This window comes from Prunus persica, chromosome G4 (assembly GCF_000346465.2).
Source record: "Prunus persica cultivar Lovell chromosome G4, Prunus_persica_NCBIv2, whole genome shotgun sequence".
NCBI classification, from domain to species: Eukaryota; Viridiplantae; Streptophyta; class Magnoliopsida; order Rosales; family Rosaceae; genus Prunus; species Prunus persica.
This window is the reverse complement of record NC_034012.1, coordinates 573,092-591,670: the sequence shown is the minus strand read 5'-3', so window position 1 is coordinate 591,670 and position 18,579 is coordinate 573,092. Positions and strand designations below refer to the sequence as shown.

Sequence of the window (18,579 nt, the reverse complement as noted above, 5' to 3'; positions counted from 1 at the left end):
ATCGTCTTCACCGTGTCTAATTTAACAATTGGATCGACGTGCTCTTTCACTCAAATTGAAAATGGAATACCCATAATTCCATGTTCACTCATTCCCGTTTCTCCGGCTTCCAAATCTCAAAATCGTCAACCTCTGATCAGACAACATCGTATATCCCAAAGTTTTGTAGTTTGGCTCCGAAAATTTGACACATCATACAAAATGTAGAGCAAAATGCACGCCATTACAATTTACACATCACATCAGAAATCGTCAAAGGAAATTACATGCAAATTCCGAAGATTGCAATAACAATGATAAATAGAGCAAGTTAAGGTCTGAGCTAGCCATGAACAACTTCTTATTATGGCATTCCAGTTTCCCCCCGATCAGGTTCAAGACAATGCAAATTTGACGTAAGGGCAAACGGTAAAATATGAATCAGATAAAAATGGGAATTTTGAATTCTCACATTTATAATGATCAAACACCAAGAACCTATGGCTATAATTATACAAGCGAAAACCTTCAAGAAGAACTTGGTAGACGAGCTTTAATCCATGATTCCAGGTGCTTGAGCTCCTCATTGCTTATTGAATGGCCAAGATCAGGATAAGCCTGCAATTTACAACCAGTCAAATTTTCGGAGTTGCATACAAGTCAAGTGTGCATTTAAGAAGTCTTGTGTTGCTTTGCATAAAATACCTTAAACTCGCAGTTTACACCAGCTCGTTCAAGGAAGGGGGGACCTGCTTGTCCAGCTTCAAGAAATACTGTTCTGTCTGCAATCCCATGAGACCACAAAATAGGTGTCTGCACATGTAGTAATGATATTTAGGTAATCAGATGGCTGTATCACGCGACAATTCACAAGAAAGCACCAGTTCATTGCAATCACATTTAACATTGAGACCACAATAGTTTTTCTCAAAAAGTTAGATTAATAGGAGAGAGGACCCCATATAATAGGAACTCATGGACATTAGATTTCATTAGACAGAAATCTTACAAATGGGACAAAGTCCATGACGATGACAATGATGAAATCTATTACCAGATATGATGGTATCACTATAATAGATGGACAAGTTTGATTTTGAATTCTCCCAATGACAAGTGATAAATTATTGAGGCACAGCACAATAACAGAAACAAATCCTGATTGAAACGTACCCTCTTTGCTTCTGGTGGGATTTGTTCTATTATAGATGAACTAAAAGGAACCCATCCACTAAACACTGCTGCTCCTCCAAGAGTTTTAGGATATAGCAGAACACTTGCCAATGTCAAGGCACCTGGTAAAAAGGTTGTACTTGCAAGTCAGTAGCAACAAAGAAATCAATTGTGCAAGTGTTTCTAACCGTGTATATGTAAGTGCATAGAGAAAGAGACACACCTCCTTGGCTGAATCCACACACAAAGACATTACTAGGATTTGTGCCAGCATCTATCTCCTTGTCTATCATCTTATGCACACTCTTAACTGCTTTGAGCAGGTCACTTTCATTGTTTGGAGAATTCTGAAACATGTAACAGTATGGTCTTCAATAAACAACAAAGTATATAAGCAATTTCATGAGAACGGGTTCAAGTGGTAGAGGGTGTCAGACCCCCTTTTCATTTGAATTCATAACATGAATGCAAAACAGAAAGATTTAAGCAGGAGAAAAAAAAAATTATATTTTGAGAGGCCAATGGCCTTTTCGACAGCTCCTCTGGCCTTAAGAATAAGGGTGGAAGGGTGAGATCAGGGGCTTAATACTATCTGGGAATGAGTCTACTACAAATTATCAAGCATATTTAAATAAATAAAGGGAAGAAACAGAATCATAACTTACAGCTGTTACAGGAATCTCGCCAATGTCAAACCATGAAGGCATCCTAGCACCATCTACAAGAACAAAGTTATGCCTTAGATCAGTATACTGAATAGCTCTAGATCAAGTTATGCTCTTTCTATGTATTTATCAGCACAAAGACATCTTTCCCTCACAAAAAAAAGAAGAGATTCCTGCACTTTCAACAATGACCGCAGTCTCCACTTTAATTTGAGACCCCAATTCTAAAAGCAATATAAGTTACGTATTGAAAATCAAGATTGAATGCATCATAGACTCATAATGCGTTTGATAACAAGGGACAACCTAGCGTGCTGCGTGAGGTTTTCTTTAAAGTCGGGAAAAAAAGGACCCGACCAGCCCAGGCCGCCTAGGCAGATTTTTCGAACTTCATGTAATTCAAAAGCTATCTATAACAATCCTTCAAAACGCAACTAATAGCAACGGTAATTGAATTCTCCAGAAGATCATAAGATAACCCTCAATTACATAAACATACAAAAGTAATATCATAAAAAATAAAAAAAGCTAACTCAAAATTACATATAAAATTACAAGTATCCGGAAATTATGACTGTAAATGTAAACTTACAATTGCATGTAACTGGGTTTGATGGAGCTGATGGGAAGGACCACTTAGTGTTCCTAAACTCAGGCGAAGTGAAGAGGGTCTTGATGGGCTCGTTGGCTGGGCCTGAGTCACCCAACCCATGAAGCCACAGAACAAAGCTTCGAGCCATTGACGCTGGTCTTGGAGATTGATTTTGCTGGGAGAGTAGCAGCAAGAAGATGGTGCTGCTTACGGTGACCAAAAGCACAGCAATTGGCTTTGCTAAAAGCCAAAGATTCATGCTTGTCCATCAACCATGGGGCTTAGCTTTCGCAAATTTGGGGAGATGGATGTGAAATTACCAGAATTACCCCTGTCTCTTTGGGCCCTTTCTCGGCACCTAACCCCGCTCCAGTCCAACAAATATGTCTCCATTGCTATGTTTAATGTGGGAAATTTTATTTTCATGAAAAAAGGGAATTTTATTTTATTATTTCCCACCAAAAAAATTTATTTTCCTTTAATTGCATACGTGGCATACTTCTATTGGCCTACAGATCAACACGGTTGAGCAGCAGATATTATTGATCACTCTCTGACTTGAGCGGGCTTCAGAGCTAGAGAGAGAATATTAATGGCGGCTTCGAAGCTCCAAGCGCTGTGGAATCACCCGGCCGGCCCGAAAACCAGTGAGTCACAGTCACTCCAATCTCACACCTGAATCATCCTTTTCTCTAGTTATTTTTATCCGAAATTTCAATTTTAAAATTTTTATTTTCCGTTTCGCGCGATTTAGATCTTTTCCTTTGGATAGAGTTAACCCGTCCCTAAAATGAATCATACCGTTAACTATCTTCTGGTGAAGAGACCCAATTGAGACTTATCCTAGAAATTAGAAGTAGGAGGACTAATTGTTTCTTTTAGACTAATAAAGTCCAAGTTTTAATTTTGCATCGTTTGCATTTAAGCTTTGATCAAGTTCTTCCCTGCAAATTTTGTTCATTGATTGATTGATTGATCTTTTTTAAAACTAAAGTGCGTTGACCCAACAAATTTCTGTAGTGCATTGCACTAAAAAAGAAAATTAGTAATGGAAATGACCTTAAAGGAGAACTGAGAGTTGGATTTCTGAGCTAACTTCACTTGGTTTGAAGTGGCTTTCACAGGTTTAGAATAACCATTTATTTTGTTTGCATTTGATTTGGTTTTTTGTTGTTGTTGTTGTTGTTGTGGTCGTGTGGAAGTTTGGAACAAAGCATTGGTTGAAACCAAGTTGGCTGCTAATATATTGATATTTGGGAAAAACTCTGCTACCTTTTGGAGACCACGTAAAACCAATCTATATAAACTCTGCTATATTGATAATTGTAATGCTATTTTTTACGGATAGTGATTTGTATTAATTAATTACTCTGTTATTGCATTGCAGTTCACTTTTGGGCACCCACATTTAAATGGGGCATCAGCATAGCTAATGTTGCTGACTTCGCCAAACCACCTGAAAATCTTTCATATCCTCAGCAATTAGGTTTGTTTGATGTTTTATACAAGTACTACTGTAAATGTCGAGTCATTTTTCTTGTACTACAAGCGCTTTAAGATACACATTGAGTCACCTCAATGTTGTATTCTTCTCACTTTTGTTTTTCTTTGTCTCTTTCAATATTGTTACACAGCGGTTGCATGCACTGGAGTTGTCTGGTCACGCTATAGCACTGTCATCACTCCGGTAAGTACAACTGTTGATATAATATTCCTGCCTCTAGAAGATCACAAGATTGATGATAATAGCTCTGATCCAGAGAGTGTCAAACAGCTACTTCTGTTTGAAGTTTACTTAACACCAACTTTTATTGAATAGTTTATAAAATGAATACATATACAGGTTGTGCTTTTGCTTCAAATTGTAAATTTTGTTGATCATGTGAACTTGGAACATATCTTATGTAGATTTGGTGTGTAGTGTACAATCTGTGATGTAATTAGGTTTGCCTGAAATGATTGATGTGCTAAATTGTAGTTGTGATCACAAGTTCAATCCAAACTTTTTACTTTCCAAAGGAAGATTGGTTTGAAAATTTTATTTCAGGTTTATGTTTGTCAACTTTGGAGTTTTCTTAAATGATTAGAAAGACCTGCTTTCGGTAAACTTGTGAGCTCCATGATAAATTAATGGTGGCATGCCTCTGGACCCCTCCAAAACCTTAAACACATAAGATAATCACCGTTGCAACAAAATAGTCATACATGTTCTTTGATGTGGAAATAGAACAGAAAAAGGGACCTGGTTGCAGGTTAAAGGAGTAAAAGTGCTTGTGTTAAGGATAAGTCTTTTGGTTCTCTTCTTGATTCTGTTATCGGAGCTTTCCTGGATGGATTTTCTGCTGGATTTTAAGTTTTGGTTTCTGTAATTCATAATTGCAGAAGAACTGGAATCTTTTTAGTGTGAATGTAGCAATGGCAGGGACAGGCCTCTACCAACTTTCTCGTAAAATACGGTAAGTTCAATTTGATGTTATTTGTTTTGATGTGGAATTTTGGTGATTATTCAAGGATAGGATCTTATCAAATGATTCAGTAAACAGTGCTTGTTATCAATGGTTTAATTGGAATGAATCAAAATGGAGTTTGTTCCATCATAACCTGAACATCTCTATGACACAATCTTCTATATTCCAGGCAAGATTTTTTCTCCGAGACAGAAGCAGCTGCTGCTGAAGAATGATGACGAAAATTGTCCTGAGCACATCTTCTCATGGGTGCAAAGGCTCATGTTGCCTACTTCCCTTCCGTTGTATTGAATTCGATTAGGTACACCTGATTTACAGTTGCCTTCTTGGAGATATTTGGATAGTCAAATGCGGCCATTTGTACTTCTCTATTGATTGTCATTTTGCAACTGAAAGTTAGTGGACAGTTGAACACCAAAAGTCCCAAATTTACCAATAATCTCTTTTCTCCAAAACTCTCTCTTCTTTTTGGGATCCGAACTCCTTTCATTTGCTCCACATTTTTGTAGCTCTGCGCAGTTCATATTCCCTTCCCCCATTTCCACAGGTTCTTTTGGTCAATCCAAAATATTGGCGTTGTCACAATGAGAATTGGGTTTTGCTTCTTTATTATAACCCCCAAAAAAAAACTTGAAAGCATGATTAACCCGCTGACCAGCATAAATTAACTCCAAACTTCGGAATTTATTTGGTCGAAAGTCCCAATAAGGTAAGTAAAGAAATGTATGCGGGTCCTCTTTGTTTCTGTTGTACCAAATCCAAATCCAAATGGAGAGAGAGAGAGAGAGAGAGAGAGAGAGAGAGAGAGAGAGAGAGAGAGAGAGAGAGATTAAAATAATGGCACAAGCTAGTCTTATACTATATACTGCGGAGCACATTTCATGGAGATGGATGGTGATGGCTCTGGAAGACCCAACACGCTATCCGAAACAGAGAAATCTCTTGAAGGGATCAGCTTTTGGACATGGCCCAACCTTGTAGAAGCTCTAATTTCTTCAGATATTGGAGAAAATCCTGGACTGCCTCATAGCCAAGCTTTTTTGCCCATTTGTTACAAGCACTTACGTGTCTGAGTTTCCAGTTTTCAAGTGCAAGGAGCAGTCATAATCTGAAAAGAAAACCAATTGCTCTCAAACAACATGGTGGGTCGAACACCTTATGTTCTTGCATATCAATTTAATTGACAGGGTGATAAGAAGGATGATGTTCCAGGAGCTTCATCATTCTACAGTTTTCAAGTTTTTATTCCATTATCATCAATCAAAGTCTATAGGTGCCACCACACCAGCTGACAAAAGCAAAATCACAGAGGTATGCCTTATTTGCTTGATAGAAGCTCCCTTTCTTGCGAAGGTTCGAATCACCAACGACTAGTTCGGTGGGACTCGGACAAGTCTAAGTTTTCACTGATATGGAGGGATATGTTAATAGTATAGCCGCGCGGCTATACTCTCCCGAATATACTTAGAGTGTCGCCGCCCGGCTGTTCTATTTGAAAATGCAAATATATTTAAATAGTACGGCCGCTCGGCTATACCATTAAAATATCGTGCGGCTAGGCTATACTATTTAAATATCCGAATGTATTTAGAGTATAGCCATCCGGCCTTACTATGTAAATATCCGAATATATTTCAACAGGGGCTATACGATTAAAATATATTTGAGGAGTATAGCCGCCCGGCTGTACTTCTCAGTGTACCTTAGCCAAGAAAGATGTTGGAGAAGATAGGGTTGCCGGCAAAGCCATCACTGAGAGGGAATACTTGGGTTGTTGACGCCTCACACAGTCAGGGATGTACTTCTCAGTTCACCTTCATCAATCGCAAGGTTCATTTTTTATCCTTCCCTCCATCTCCGATCCAATGACCCATCTATGAGTTCTTGACAAGTTCTTTTGTTTATTCATTACCCATGCCCTTAAAATCTGAGCCTTTTTAAGTTTATATGTGAACTCAACCGTGATTTCGATACTGCGCTTCGTGGCTTTCCATTTTGAACCTTGTGGACACCGTAGTAGATTGTTTAGTTTGTGTTGTGCAAAGAAATGTGTTCTGGCTATATAAAGCTTATTTGCATTTTATTCTAGGAATGTGATATTTCTTTCTTGTCACTGGGTCTTTTTCTGATTCTTGGTTATATGCAATGTGGAATTTCAGCATCATTGCCGGAGGCGTGGGGGCTTGTTTTGCAACAGCTGCACCCGGCAAAAAATGTTTTTACGCGGGCAAGGTGATTCACCTGTGCGGATTTGTGAGCCTTGTGAAAAGCTAGAAGAAGCAGCACGCTTTGAGGGACATGGCCACAAGACTAGAGCTGGGAGAGGTACCATCTTGATTCCTTCTAAGGTTGTTAGTTCATTTGTTGTTGCGTTGAACATTTGTCGGTTCTGTCACCAGTTTTGCTAGTTTTGTGCTTCTGCCACATGCTTTTTTGCTGAATTATGGTATAGATAGAGTTTGTTGCACTTGCTTCATTTTAGTGGCAGACAGAAAAAGATTGAATTTTTACTCTACCCTTTGATGGTTCCTTCTGTATCAAACCTACTCCCTGTGCAGGCAGTTTGAAGTTGACATCAAAGCCTGAGGATGAAGTTCTGAACCAAATTCTCGGTAATGATAGGAAGGAATCAGGACAAGAGCCTAACAGTAATGTGGTTGCTAGTATTTAGAGGGCCAGTAGTAGTGCATCTGTTCAAATAGTCAACAAGATTTCAGCCACCATGGGGTGGAAGAAATACAAAGAAATCTTTCTGTTGATGAGCCTAATCATTTACAGAGTGGTGATGGATCTGCTTATCCCGAGGAGTTGCGTCAGCAAGCTTTGGATGAGAAGAAGTATAAAATTCTGAAAGGAGAAGGAAGGCCTGCGGAAGCATTAAGAGCGTTTAAGAGAGGGAAGGAGCTTGAGAGGCTGGCGGTATAGAAGAGCATGCCACTGAAATTGCATCAAAGTTAAACTGGTGGTACATCTCTGTTAACATGCCAACTATTATAATTAGCATTGTCGCACACGAAATGACATAGCAAGACATTTCAACTGGTGTAATCAAGGAACTAAAGCATAGTAAGACTAAACTTTACCATAGTTCTTGTTTAATAATTCAAAAGTTTAAAATCCCACTACAATTTCCAAGTACAACATCTCCTGTCTCAGAAGTAAACAAAAATGGCCGCGGAAAAAAATTAAATCATTTCAATGTTGAAAGTATAAGTTTTGCATCTTATACCAAATGGGTTCAATTTGCAATCGGCTAAACAATGAAACATCAAATGAAGACTAGTAGTACATGCGTATGCCACTGAAATTCACTTGCCCTATATGGCCATAGGTAAAATATAAAGCCAAAGGGAAAACTGAATTCAGAATTAGACACCAACAAATTAGCTCCTCCTTTTAAGTTTATGAGTGCCATTTTTCGAAGACCTCCAATCATAGGCTCACCAATACTTGAACCTACTTTTGCAACTAACCATTTCTGGTTTGTTCAGTATTTAAAGCAGAACCATTATCACTTTCATGCGCATTCAAGCCCAAACTTAAATCCAAAGTGCTTTCATTCAGATCTTGGCATACTACCTGATTATTGTCCTGAGAATGAAACCAAAATACAAGTTATAGTCAATAGAAAATGAAATCAAACCCATTTGATTTATCTTGGAATTCTACGGCCAATATGCTTTCCTCAATTTCCTATATAAAGAACGAGAATTAAATGGAATCCCTCCACCAGAAAAGTCCAGTGCCCATATAGACTGATAATAGTTCACCTTTTATACAGAAAACCTAACCATCAAGTTTTCCTCCTCCCCAAAAATGTCCATATTCATCAGTCAATTTAGGTTTTCCATATACATCAACGCACATAATAAGCACGTTGTCTCCATTAAGCAAGATATAGTAGGAAACAACATAAGCATAAAAATAGTTGCAAACATTTTACCTCATTTTCTTCCATAGGAACGTCATTAATGTCAGGTTTCTCATCTAAAACCTCATTCTTGGGAGTGGCCTCTGTTTCAGTTGGCTCATTATCAATAGAGTTAGATTCATCTTCAACCTGTTCTGCAGCCTCAAGTTGCTGTTCTTCCAGTAAAGCAATCTGCTTAGTCAAATGGCCAAAGTTATCATTCAACAGAAAACCGCAACGAAATCACACAAAATAATTAAGAAAGTCGAATTGATTCTATCCAGTTAACCACATTCCAATCTTGGAAAACTAGTCTAGTGATGTTATGGTGGTAACCTGCCATTACAATCATAAGAGTCATCCTTTGTAAAACATATGTTCCTCCAATAATCCACCAGAGCACACGAACAAGCATAGAGAACCTCTACGTTGTTGTTTTCAACTGTTACACTCACTCCAAGCACAAGTACACAACATCACAAACTCAGGTTTGACTCCCTACGCAAGTACTTTCCTAATCATCCAGTGTAAGTAAACCACCTCTTTTCCCTCCAGAAGCTCACCATTGGAATAAGATCATGACACCAATTTCCAACGAGGACAAACACTACCAATTTTATAAACATAGCTGGCTCCTATAATTAGGATTCAGTCAAGCAAGCACTAATGCAGATTCTGGGAAAATAAGAGATTCCTAGGAACACCACAAAGGCATTCACATATCAATGTTTTCTCTGAGTCTTGCTTATCCGCAGAGATAAATCTAGATCTTAACATAAACCATAGAAATAAGCACAGTAGACGTGTAAGCTTTTGATTATCACATTGCTCCATAACTACATCCTTATCAATGTGTAGTAATCAAAACTTCATCACTGCTTTTACCAAAGTTATTTTGCCACTGACCACTTAGGAATGGCTGGAAATTCTTTCCCATACGCTAAAGTTCAGCAAGATGCTAAAAGGAAAATTGATAATAAGCAGTAGAGCATTCTCTAGAGTATAAAATATCAAAGTAAACCCCAAAAACCCCCTCTTGATAACGGAGATTCAGTATCAACTTTGTGAGAACGCTAACTGCATTTTGTAATCACTACAAGTTACAACCTTTAACATCTTATCTTTTATCAAAGTACTAAAATCATTTATTACTAAAACAACATTCAGCTTAATGTCATATAAATTCGTCCAGAGTAGCTCGTCTCATATATTAACAGTAACTGTTGCGTCCTCTACTAGAATTACAAATCACTAATCATAACGCGAATACCACAAGTTCCCACTTCTCCTCAATCATACTACTACTAAACACAAAACTCTCTAATAAGCTAATTCTTTTTCAGTTTTAAATGGATGATCGTGAGCTGCGGTAAGTATGACTCACAACATGAGTGTGAACATTAAAAAATATACACAAACAAAATGCAATAACAACTCTATTGTATTAGTAGCAAAACTTCAAACAGTTCCTTCACAAATTACAAGCTAAGCTAAGCCACCACTTTAACTCGACTAAGAACTCAAATTCAAATTGTACAATTGGGTATAACCAATAGTCACTATAACCTATCATTCCTTTTTAAACTCAAGGACAAACATTAATGCCAATCACGAGATCCTCACTTATCAGCCCCAAAAGACATTAAAAGCAAACATAAACCCATAATTTCCCACGTGTCTAATCAACCCAAAAAGACCTCCTTTCCAAAGATCCTGAAACCAAACCCTAAATTACTATTAACCCCAAGAAAACACATAAAGAATTCAACTCAATCACCCACAATGCTTTCATTAAACGACTAAAAAAAAACACCCAGACAATAATCAGCCCCAAATCCAAGAATTCCAAAAGAATTAAACAAAAATTAATAAAATAAGTAAAATCGCAGAAAATTACCGGAATGTATTTAAATTTTCGGCGAGGCGGCTCCTCGTTAGCCGCCAATGCATCGTCGTCCTTTGCAGAAACCTTGTCCCCCCCATTGCCATTGGTGACTGCGTTATTATTGTTGCTAATGGCTGTGTTTTGGCTTTGGGTAATTGGGGTCCACTTGTAAAGCAAGAGATGCGAGCCGTTATTACCGTTAGAGGCACCGTTGTGGCCGTTAATCTGATGAGAGTGATGGGTGGTAGAACTAGCGTTGTTGGTGTTAGAGGATGGTGCTACGTGGACCCACTTCTTCTTCCACTTCCTCACCGGCCCAGTGAACACCGTGGCTGGTCCGTACCGGGTCGAGGACCGCCCGAGTCGGGCCCCAACTCCCTCCATCTTGCTGATGGATCTCCGATTCTGCGCTGGCGACTCGGTGGGCGTCCGATCCGTGATGAAATTTAAAAAATAAAAAAGATTTTTCTATATAAATTCTTTGTTTCTTTGTATCTTTCTTGCTTTGTTTCTCACTTTCTCTCTCTAAAGATGGGTGGGTGGGTGTGCGTTTTGATGTATGTCCTTTATGGTTTCCGTGTTTGGGTGGGATTGGATGGTGCTCGTACACTGTTACTCGCGTGATGCTAAATCAGGGCCGTTGACGTGGACTCTTCACCAGATTGGGACTTGGCCCTTCTGTTGTTTCCACTTCCATTCACCAATCACAGTCCCGATCTCTTGGACCACAGGAGTCTAAGAGATTGTGGTCACCCACCGTTGGATATTAATCCAATGGTTCAAAATGATATATATAAATGCAATATGACATAAATGATTATTACCCGATTCAAATCAACCGTTGAATTTACATCCAACGGTGGGTGACCATAAATCTCTTGGACTACAGGGGTCCAAGAGATCAGGACTGTCACCAATCATTGGAAACAATTAAAAAAAATTATTTGCTTAATTGTGTACTTGTCTTGAGAAAACTAAATTAACAAATAGGGTATTTGATCCGGTATTCAAAACACAAAGTGTGGAGTAGTATTATGCAATCCGAATATTAAAAAAATTTAGCTGTGTTTTTAATATGGGGATATTTGGTGTCTAAAAACATATTTAAAATTAAATTTAAGTTAGATTAGTTGATTAAGGCAGTGTGTCCGCCTTATTGCATCCGAATTCGAAACTCCTCCCCCATACATTACAATCGAGAAAAGAAAAAAAATTTAGAAAATAGGTTTAGTATTGGCATATGCCAATGCCATACCCTTATCTAGAAAAACAATGAAGAATCGGATATGTACTTTGGTCAGTAAACCTTTGACTGGACCTCTAGCATCCCTCAAGAACAAGCCCAAAAAGAATACAAGGCTCCAGAATGGGCTGGGCCATTATTCAGTAACTGGCCTTGCCAACATACCAAAACGTTACAACAAAAAAAAAAAAAAAAAGACAAATTAAAACGAAAGTTAAAAAAGGAATAAACACTAGCAGAGCCAGCCTCTCCCCTGCTTCGATCCAGCGGCGAAAAGAGAAGGCAGGCACTGGCAGCCGCTTGCAAAATCAAAGCCTTTTTTCACATTTAAACTCTTCTGCTTCTTCTAAGACATTTGTGCAAGTCTTTTGGCTCCAAAGATTCTGTTTTTCATTGTATTCAGTTATTCAATTAATTGCAGCATTCCCTCTCATCCTTTCAATGGAAGCTCAGCGTCTGCTTTCTGGGTTTTGCTCAACCCCACCGATTCAAAATACCAAAACCCAAGTCTTTGTAAAATTTCCCCTTTCCTCTTCTTCTGCTTCTTTTGCTCAATCCCAAAAATGGGTCTCCTTCAAAGCTTGCCCTTCTATTTCACAAAGTGCATTGTCTGGGAAGGTATTTCAGTGTAGGAACAGTAGAGAGAGAATTGAGTTCCTTGCTTCTGATAAAGAAGATTTGAGAAGTGGGATTAGACGGAAAAAGCTTGCGGTTTTCGTTTCCGGTGGAGGCTCCAACTTCCGGTCCATTCAAGAAGCATGTCTTCGGGGTTCAATTCATGGAGACATTGTTGTTGTAGTCACAAGTAAACAAGGTCTCCTCCACTCTCCAAATCTGTTATGAATTGTGTGAAATTGGTTTTCTTGTTGATATAATAGTATTTTATGTTTATAGAGGAAAGGTCCTCATTGATTTCTTTCTTCTAATGAGAGTGTGGTGAAAACAGAAAGCAAATTAGCAACTTCAGAAATATATTGTATAAATCTTTGATACAAATATTGTATATTCAGATTGCGGAGGTGCTGACTATGCAAGAGATAAGGGCCTCCCAGTTATATTGTTCCCCAAAACAAAACTTGAGGCTGATGGAATATCTCCAGCTGACCTTGTTGCTACCCTTAGGTGAGGCTCTTTCACATTTTTGTTAAGCCAGGAGGAGTGTCTTATATTTTAACTCATTGTTGTATAAGCACTGCCATCAAAATATCTAGTCTAACACTGGGAAATTATTTGAATCTAATTCAGCTTCTTCACATATTGGAAAGATTCTGAATAACATTGAGTGTTGCCTGCACTTTAACACAACTTATTTTGATGGCTAAAGTTGCCAGCTCTTCTATGACCGTAGCGTAGGTTAACTGTACCTGCTTTTTATATGTTCTCTCATGTCTAAGCCTAAGAATATGGGCCAAATTGAGCTGTAATTTTTTTAAGCTAGCATGGCATAAATTATCTGTGAATATTTTTAAAAGCATTGTTTTATTGCTTATTAGCTTTTGATGTCTTGTACTCAGGAGATTTGAGGTTGACTTTGTTCTCCTGGCTGGTTACCTAAAACTTATACCAGCAGAGTTGATACAAGCTTATCCCAGATCCATACTGAACATCCATCCGTCACTTCTTCCAGCATTTGGAGGCAAAGGTAATTATGGGATGAAGGTCCACAAGGCTGTCATTGCTTCTGGATCAAGGTATGCTACTATTGCCAAAACTCAATAGCTTCTGAATCTAATTTCGCTTATTCAAGTTACACTGTGCTGTTTCCATGTATGAGGAGGAGACCTAATATTATGTTTCTTTCATTTTGGTCAGATACACAGGCCCTACAATACATTTTGTTGATGAGCACTACGACACGGGACGTATCCTTGCTCAAAGAGTTGTCCCTGTGCTTGCCAAGGACACTGCGGAGGAGCTGGCAGCAAGGGTTCTTCGGGAGGTAATGCAATTTTATGACACTCTTTTATTTACAATTGTTGATTTGTCTGAACCACTGACAGACCACAAGAAGCTTTTTCTCCCCTCCTTTCATTTTTTCTTTTATACTGACCTCTTTTTGGATGCTATACTCATAGATATGGTAGTATGTGCATCCTGTGCAAATAATTTTTTGATTTGGCTTCATTATTGAATTCAGGAGCATCGCATATATGTGGAAGTGATAACAGCATTATGTGAAGATCGGGTCATTTGGAGGGAGGATGGTGTTCCTATAATCCGGAGCAAAGAAAATCCCAATGAATACAGCTAGCAGAACCATAGGATTTCATTTTTGAAGGGCTTTGTCCAGATGATGATGATGTAAACGTCCTATTACTTGGATGCATGCAGATATAAACACACAAAAGAAGGGAAAGGGCCGGGGGGGCTAAGAAAGAGCTCCAAACTTAGACTAACATGATTCTGTTCGTCATGTATGAGTCAATTAGTCAGCGCTTGATTTCCTGTTAAACTAGAGGCTATCTTTTTTGTAGAATGGCGCGACAAGTGTGTGCGCGTATATTTATGTTTTCTCCCAGTTTGCTTAATCATCTGAGGAGTGTAACATTCTTTACAGTGTGATCTAGTTTTGTTTTGAACACACCTTGTTCATTATCTTACAGCAACAACAACAAATACTATGGAAGGTCAGTGTTTTCCATGTCTTCCTCGTATCAATCAAAAAGAACACTAATGGACGGTCTAGATTTCAAAGCAGCATATGCTAGTTATCATCCAAAGACGCTTGGCTTTGGATTTCAAAAAAATTAAAGGAAAAAGATTGGCAACTCCAAGCCGTACTTTATATGGGCCTGACACAAATGGACGGTCTAGATTTCAATAGCTATTTTGAAGCCCAAGTGATACATTTTGACAGCGCAGTGGTAGCGATTGTATTGTGTAGTAATACATCTGCATCCGTAGCACCGGAAGATATTCTTGACATCACAGATGTGCGGCTGAGATCTAATCGTCTTCCACCCCACTTAACATTTATCCCAGATTCATTCATTATAAAGCAGCCCCTAGGGTTTTGAGAGAGTCCCATCACATTGCTCTCTCACTCTCTTCAGCCGTTTAGCGTTTCATTTCTCTCTCTCTCTCTCTCTCTCTCTCTCTCTCTCTCTCTCTCTCTCTCTCTGTCTAATCTTCAACTCTGCATGTCTTTTAGTTTTTGGAAAGATGAAAGTTTATAGATTGAATGAGCTACTTGTACCAAGAGAAGGGTTTGATACAAAATCAGTAACCTTGTTCTTGAATTTGGCCAAAGCGGCTGTAGCTAAATCGATTTCATGAGATGTTTACTGGCCGGTCGTTGTGTTCTGTCGACAGATCTGCTTACCGAGCTTCTCACATTTCTTCTCTCTTATTAAACAATCTTTTTAATTGTTTTTTTCCCTTCTTAATTTAGAGTATTTTCAATTCGAATGAATCATATGAGAAGGGGAGATGAGGGAAATGGCATAGGATTTAGCCTTTTCATGAGAACCTTCTCTTACATGAACAAATTTTTCGTTTGGGTACCTTCCAGGCAAACTTGCTTTGATTTCCCAGCTGTTTGCGTCTATCGGTGCCTACATTTTTCAATTTTCATTTTGTCATGCATTTGGGGATTTCAAAGGCAAATCACAAATTTCACTTTGGACGTGAAATTCTGATAAATCATAAACATGAGAAGAAGGCTTAGGCAAATTGATATGACTTGACCCAAGCGAAACGAGACAAATTAATTTTACATTTTATTCAAAAAAATATATATTGGTATTTCACAGACATTGTTCTAATCAAAACCCAGATGGTTTCCAAAATTACTACCCAAGGGGGTAGCCAAAAAAATCACAATCTCAAAATTTATATTACCAAAACCAAAACAGGACAAAACGAATGCTCAGATGCCCTGAAACGCAGCAGTTAAATGCCCAACTCTTAACCCGTTCTTGCTAGCAAAGGCATCTCTGCAATAATAAGCCTTTGTAGTCAAAGCCTCAAACCCCGTTGATCTCTTTAGACCAACGCTCTCATTGTGTTCCAACTCCTTGGCTGGAACTGCATTTGTTGTGCGCTTGTAGGAGCCTAACCATTTGGATTGCATGTACCCATTTCTCCTCCATGGTGGCATTGGCATGTCCACGCTCTTCATCGACTTTTTGATGGCGGTGCACATGAGCCTCACAATTTTCTTCAGCTCCTCAACTTGTACGACGAATGTCGTCGGGAAGACACTAAGCAACGCTTCGTATTGACTCGTGGGACGAGCGATTTCGAATTCTCCCACGAAGAATGGTTCAACAATGTAACGAGTCCCTTTGACATAGACATCTACAAATTCATATTCCCCCGCTGGGAACCGGCTGGATTTCACCCACTTTGATTTGCACAGTCCTGTAAAATTGGGAAGCACAACATAATTAGTAATTAATCTCAATCTCAGCCATTTTCAATTGGGTTTATAGAGTGCATCTTAAGAAACTGAAAACCCAATTGGGATTTTTCAAATGCATCAAGAAACTTTCACAAAGTTTTAACCAATTGAACTAGTTTTTACTTTTTAAATTTGCAGTCTTTCAACAGAAAGGACAAGAAGGAATGAATGGTAGTTTTTCAAATTTTCAGAACTAAAAGACAGATTTTCGGTCAAATAAATCTTATTTCTTTCAAGAACTGTGGAGAGGAATCAAAAAAAGAAAACTTTACTCACCAGCATCGAAACCCTTCTCGCGCAAATGAGCCATCAACTTTCGCTTGAACCCCGGGGACGACCTATCCCCAATAGCCCCTCCAACTGCGACTTCAACCTCAGCAAAAATCCTCTGCTTCACATCATCGTCATCATCCTCGTCACTTTTATCAAGCAGGCTTTGAAGGGTATTCTTGGTCTCTGAATCAGACCAATAACCCTCCGACTCTTCCTCCATCAACTGCTCCTTATTGTTTATATCTTCACGGGCATCCCCTTCTCCTCTGAAATCTCCTCTTTCAATGAAAGAGTTGACAAGAGCCGATAAATCCGAAAAGCTCTCCGCCGCCGCCGAGTGCTCGCTTCCACTGCTCTCACAGAGCCTCGCCCGCGCCCCCTCATCGAAAGCCGCTGCTACTCTCTGAAACCTCACTGGAACCTTGGCTGCCATTTTAATTCTCTAAATTCTAATGCTATATAGCCTATTGCTAGCAAGCTTGGCTATCAACTTCCTTGCTTTCTTCTTCCCCTTTTTGGTTGCTTTGCTCTGCTCCCTTAATGGGTTAGCTCCCAATCAGCAATCAGCTATCCACTTTCACTTTTGTGAGAAAACGTTTCAAGTGAATGATACGATTTGTGGGTTTCTTTTTCTTGTTTTTAATAAATACATATATAGAGATAACGAGGGGGAAAGGTAATTGGGGTGTTTGCTCTATAGTGTTGTCATATTGTGTTCATGGTGTTTACATAAAAGACACAAGTGGGGAATGAAGATGATGACATGATGTGAAGAGCTAAACGCCGCTGTGCATTATTTATAGCAACGTCTCATACCAGTTATGAGTGCGCGACTTTGCATTTGGGGGGGGTGTTGATGTATGTGGGCTTGATCGCGTTCTTTTCAAATGAATCTGCCCCTTTTCACGTCCCCGTTCCGTTTTCTGTATTGCTTTTTCTGTGGACGAGGAAGAGAGTGTGTGAGAGATATACAAGGATTTGTGTACGAAATACAATACTCATGAGGAAACCGTGGATTAGTTTAAATTAACAATTTAGTTCAGAGGACTTAATTGGATTTTGATTTGGTCACCATTTCACGTCCAATTAAATTGCATTGCATTAAATGAAAAACACTTCATTTAATAATTAAATTTGGGAGATAACTATATTTATCACGTATACAACTTGTATTAATTATTTTTCAAGCCAACGTCGATGACTATTTCTTATAGCAACTTAAATTATTGAGGACGTTAGTGAATAATCTATAGAGGTAGATTCAATTTAGATTTTTTGATTCCGTTTCAGTATCAATTGGTTTGTACATAAAATAAAATAAAAAGACAAGATAAATGTATTCCTTTAATCACATTAAATTTCTTAATGATTCTCGAGTTGACTAATCTTTTGCAATGTCACAAATTTAATGATGATACATAAGAGTCAAACCAAAAGATAACCCTATGACAGCACTAACAACTATGCATGAGAAATGGAATAGAATATGCTAAGTTTAGTAAGGTAGAACATAGTTTTCCTTTGTTTTCCTTGGTGGTTTGTTCCTTAGGGGTTATAATTTTTTGGTTTTACTATTAGTTACAGTTTTCAAGTTGGCAATGATGGATGAGGAGCTTTGATTATTTAGGCAAACGTATAGCTAGTTTCGAAATTGTAGAGTTTTTGATATGTGTAGAGTGGAGTGGTGCATATATGATATGAATAATACCACTATTACCATATTTGTATATCACATTCTTATACTATTTTACGTAACAAATCAGGTAGACAACCATATCAGTTAAATATATTTAACATTTTCTTTTCTTTTATGATTTATTAAAAAAATTATTAATTAAACTTTCTTTATTAAAATACATTTCATTCATTTAATTGATGTGGCATATGATATAAACATACCACATCATATAATATAAAAATATGAAATAAAAATATTACTTCTATGATGTGTTAGACAATGGACCAATTTGGCCCTTCCTTCCTAGTGTA

At 38.3% G+C, this 18,579-nt stretch overlaps 6 protein-coding genes across 6 annotated transcripts; 3 read left to right on the top strand and 3 right to left on the bottom strand.

Moving 5' to 3' along the window:
• On the bottom strand, positions 203 to 2,807 carry LOC18779014 (probable carboxylesterase SOBER1-like). The gene is made up of 6 exons (XM_007211840.2): positions 2,410 to 2,807; positions 1,818 to 1,870; positions 1,376 to 1,499; positions 1,153 to 1,274; positions 685 to 792; positions 203 to 597 (listed from the first exon to the last, which is right to left on the bottom strand). The coding sequence occupies exons 1-6, from the start codon at positions 2,666 to 2,668 to the stop codon at positions 508 to 510; spliced, it is 756 nt and encodes a 251-aa protein (XP_007211902.1). The 5' UTR covers positions 2,669 to 2,807; the 3' UTR covers positions 203 to 507.
• Positions 2,865 to 5,332, top strand: LOC18779302 (mitochondrial pyruvate carrier 4). The gene is made up of 5 exons (XM_007212195.2): positions 2,865 to 3,056; positions 3,797 to 3,895; positions 4,044 to 4,096; positions 4,792 to 4,865; positions 5,047 to 5,332. The coding sequence occupies exons 1-5, from the start codon at positions 3,002 to 3,004 to the stop codon at positions 5,090 to 5,092; spliced, it is 327 nt and encodes a 108-aa protein (XP_007212257.1). The 5' UTR covers positions 2,865 to 3,001; the 3' UTR covers positions 5,093 to 5,332.
• LOC18780578 (vacuolar protein sorting-associated protein 27) lies at positions 6,594 to 8,353 on the top strand. Its single transcript, XM_020561591.1, has 3 exons — positions 6,594 to 6,707; positions 7,037 to 7,202; positions 7,436 to 8,353. Exons 1-3 carry the CDS (start codon positions 6,594 to 6,596, stop codon positions 7,546 to 7,548), a joined length of 393 nt encoding a protein of 130 aa, XP_020417180.1. The 3' UTR covers positions 7,549 to 8,353.
• On the bottom strand, positions 7,945 to 11,232 carry LOC18778481. The gene is made up of 3 exons (XM_007213780.2): positions 10,685 to 11,232; positions 8,821 to 8,979; positions 7,945 to 8,468 (listed from the first exon to the last, which is right to left on the bottom strand). Exons 1-3 carry the CDS (start codon positions 11,054 to 11,056, stop codon positions 8,346 to 8,348), a joined length of 654 nt encoding a protein of 217 aa, XP_007213842.1. The 5' UTR covers positions 11,057 to 11,232; the 3' UTR covers positions 7,945 to 8,345.
• On the top strand, positions 11,612 to 14,496 carry LOC18778458 (phosphoribosylglycinamide formyltransferase, chloroplastic). Its single transcript, XM_007211633.2, has 5 exons — positions 11,612 to 12,729; positions 12,926 to 13,037; positions 13,430 to 13,606; positions 13,728 to 13,854; positions 14,053 to 14,496. The coding sequence occupies exons 1-5, from the start codon at positions 12,357 to 12,359 to the stop codon at positions 14,164 to 14,166; spliced, it is 903 nt and encodes a 300-aa protein (XP_007211695.1). The 5' UTR covers positions 11,612 to 12,356; the 3' UTR covers positions 14,167 to 14,496.
• On the bottom strand, positions 15,594 to 17,457 carry LOC18780569. The gene is made up of 2 exons (XM_007211608.2): positions 16,594 to 17,457; positions 15,594 to 16,277 (listed from the first exon to the last, which is right to left on the bottom strand). Exons 1-2 carry the CDS (start codon positions 17,021 to 17,023, stop codon positions 15,784 to 15,786), a joined length of 924 nt encoding a protein of 307 aa, XP_007211670.1. The 5' UTR covers positions 17,024 to 17,457; the 3' UTR covers positions 15,594 to 15,783.

Excerpts from the sequence above, each read along its gene's own strand:
- LOC18779014 (XM_007211840.2), bottom strand. The coding sequence starts at position 2,668 with ATGAATCTTTGGCTTTTAGCAAAGCCAATTGCTGTGCTTTTGGTCACC. Across the intron at positions 1,871-2,409 it reads AAACCCAGTTACATGCAATT|ATGGTGCTAGGATGCCTTCA; the intron begins GTAAGTTTACAT and ends TTGTTCTTGTAG. Across the intron at positions 1,275-1,375 it reads GTGTGGATTCAGCCAAGGAG|GTGCCTTGACATTGGCAAGT; the intron begins GTGTGTCTCTTT and ends CCTTTTTACCAG.
- LOC18779302 (XM_007212195.2), top strand. The coding sequence starts at position 3,002 with ATGGCGGCTTCGAAGCTCCAAGCGCTGTGGAATCACCCGGCCGGCCCG. Across the intron at positions 4,097-4,791 it reads ATAGCACTGTCATCACTCCG|AAGAACTGGAATCTTTTTAG; the intron begins GTAAGTACAACT and ends TCATAATTGCAG. Across the intron at positions 4,866-5,046 it reads CAACTTTCTCGTAAAATACG|GCAAGATTTTTTCTCCGAGA; the intron begins GTAAGTTCAATT and ends TCTATATTCCAG.
- LOC18780578 (XM_020561591.1), top strand. The coding sequence starts at position 6,594 with ATGTTGGAGAAGATAGGGTTGCCGGCAAAGCCATCACTGAGAGGGAAT. Across the intron at positions 6,708-7,036 it reads TCACCTTCATCAATCGCAAG|CATCATTGCCGGAGGCGTGG; the intron begins GTTCATTTTTTA and ends GTGGAATTTCAG. Across the intron at positions 7,203-7,435 it reads CAAGACTAGAGCTGGGAGAG|GCAGTTTGAAGTTGACATCA; the intron begins GTACCATCTTGA and ends CTCCCTGTGCAG.
- LOC18778481 (XM_007213780.2), bottom strand. The coding sequence starts at position 11,056 with ATGGAGGGAGTTGGGGCCCGACTCGGGCGGTCCTCGACCCGGTACGGA. Across the intron at positions 8,980-10,684 it reads GAAAATTTAAATACATTCCG|ATTGCTTTACTGGAAGAACA; the intron begins GTAATTTTCTGC and ends TTGACTAAGCAG. Across the intron at positions 8,469-8,820 it reads TTCCTATGGAAGAAAATGAG|GACAATAATCAGGTAGTATG; the intron begins GTAAAATGTTTG and ends TTTCATTCTCAG.
- LOC18778458 (XM_007211633.2), top strand. The coding sequence starts at position 12,357 with ATGGAAGCTCAGCGTCTGCTTTCTGGGTTTTGCTCAACCCCACCGATT. Across the intron at positions 13,038-13,429 it reads GACCTTGTTGCTACCCTTAG|GAGATTTGAGGTTGACTTTG; the intron begins GTGAGGCTCTTT and ends TCTTGTACTCAG. Across the intron at positions 13,607-13,727 it reads GTCATTGCTTCTGGATCAAG|ATACACAGGCCCTACAATAC; the intron begins GTATGCTACTAT and ends CATTTTGGTCAG.
- LOC18780569 (XM_007211608.2), bottom strand. The coding sequence starts at position 17,023 with ATGGCAGCCAAGGTTCCAGTGAGGTTTCAGAGAGTAGCAGCGGCTTTC. Across the intron at positions 16,278-16,593 it reads CGAGAAGGGTTTCGATGCTG|GACTGTGCAAATCAAAGTGG; the intron begins GTGAGTAAAGTT and ends CCAATTTTACAG.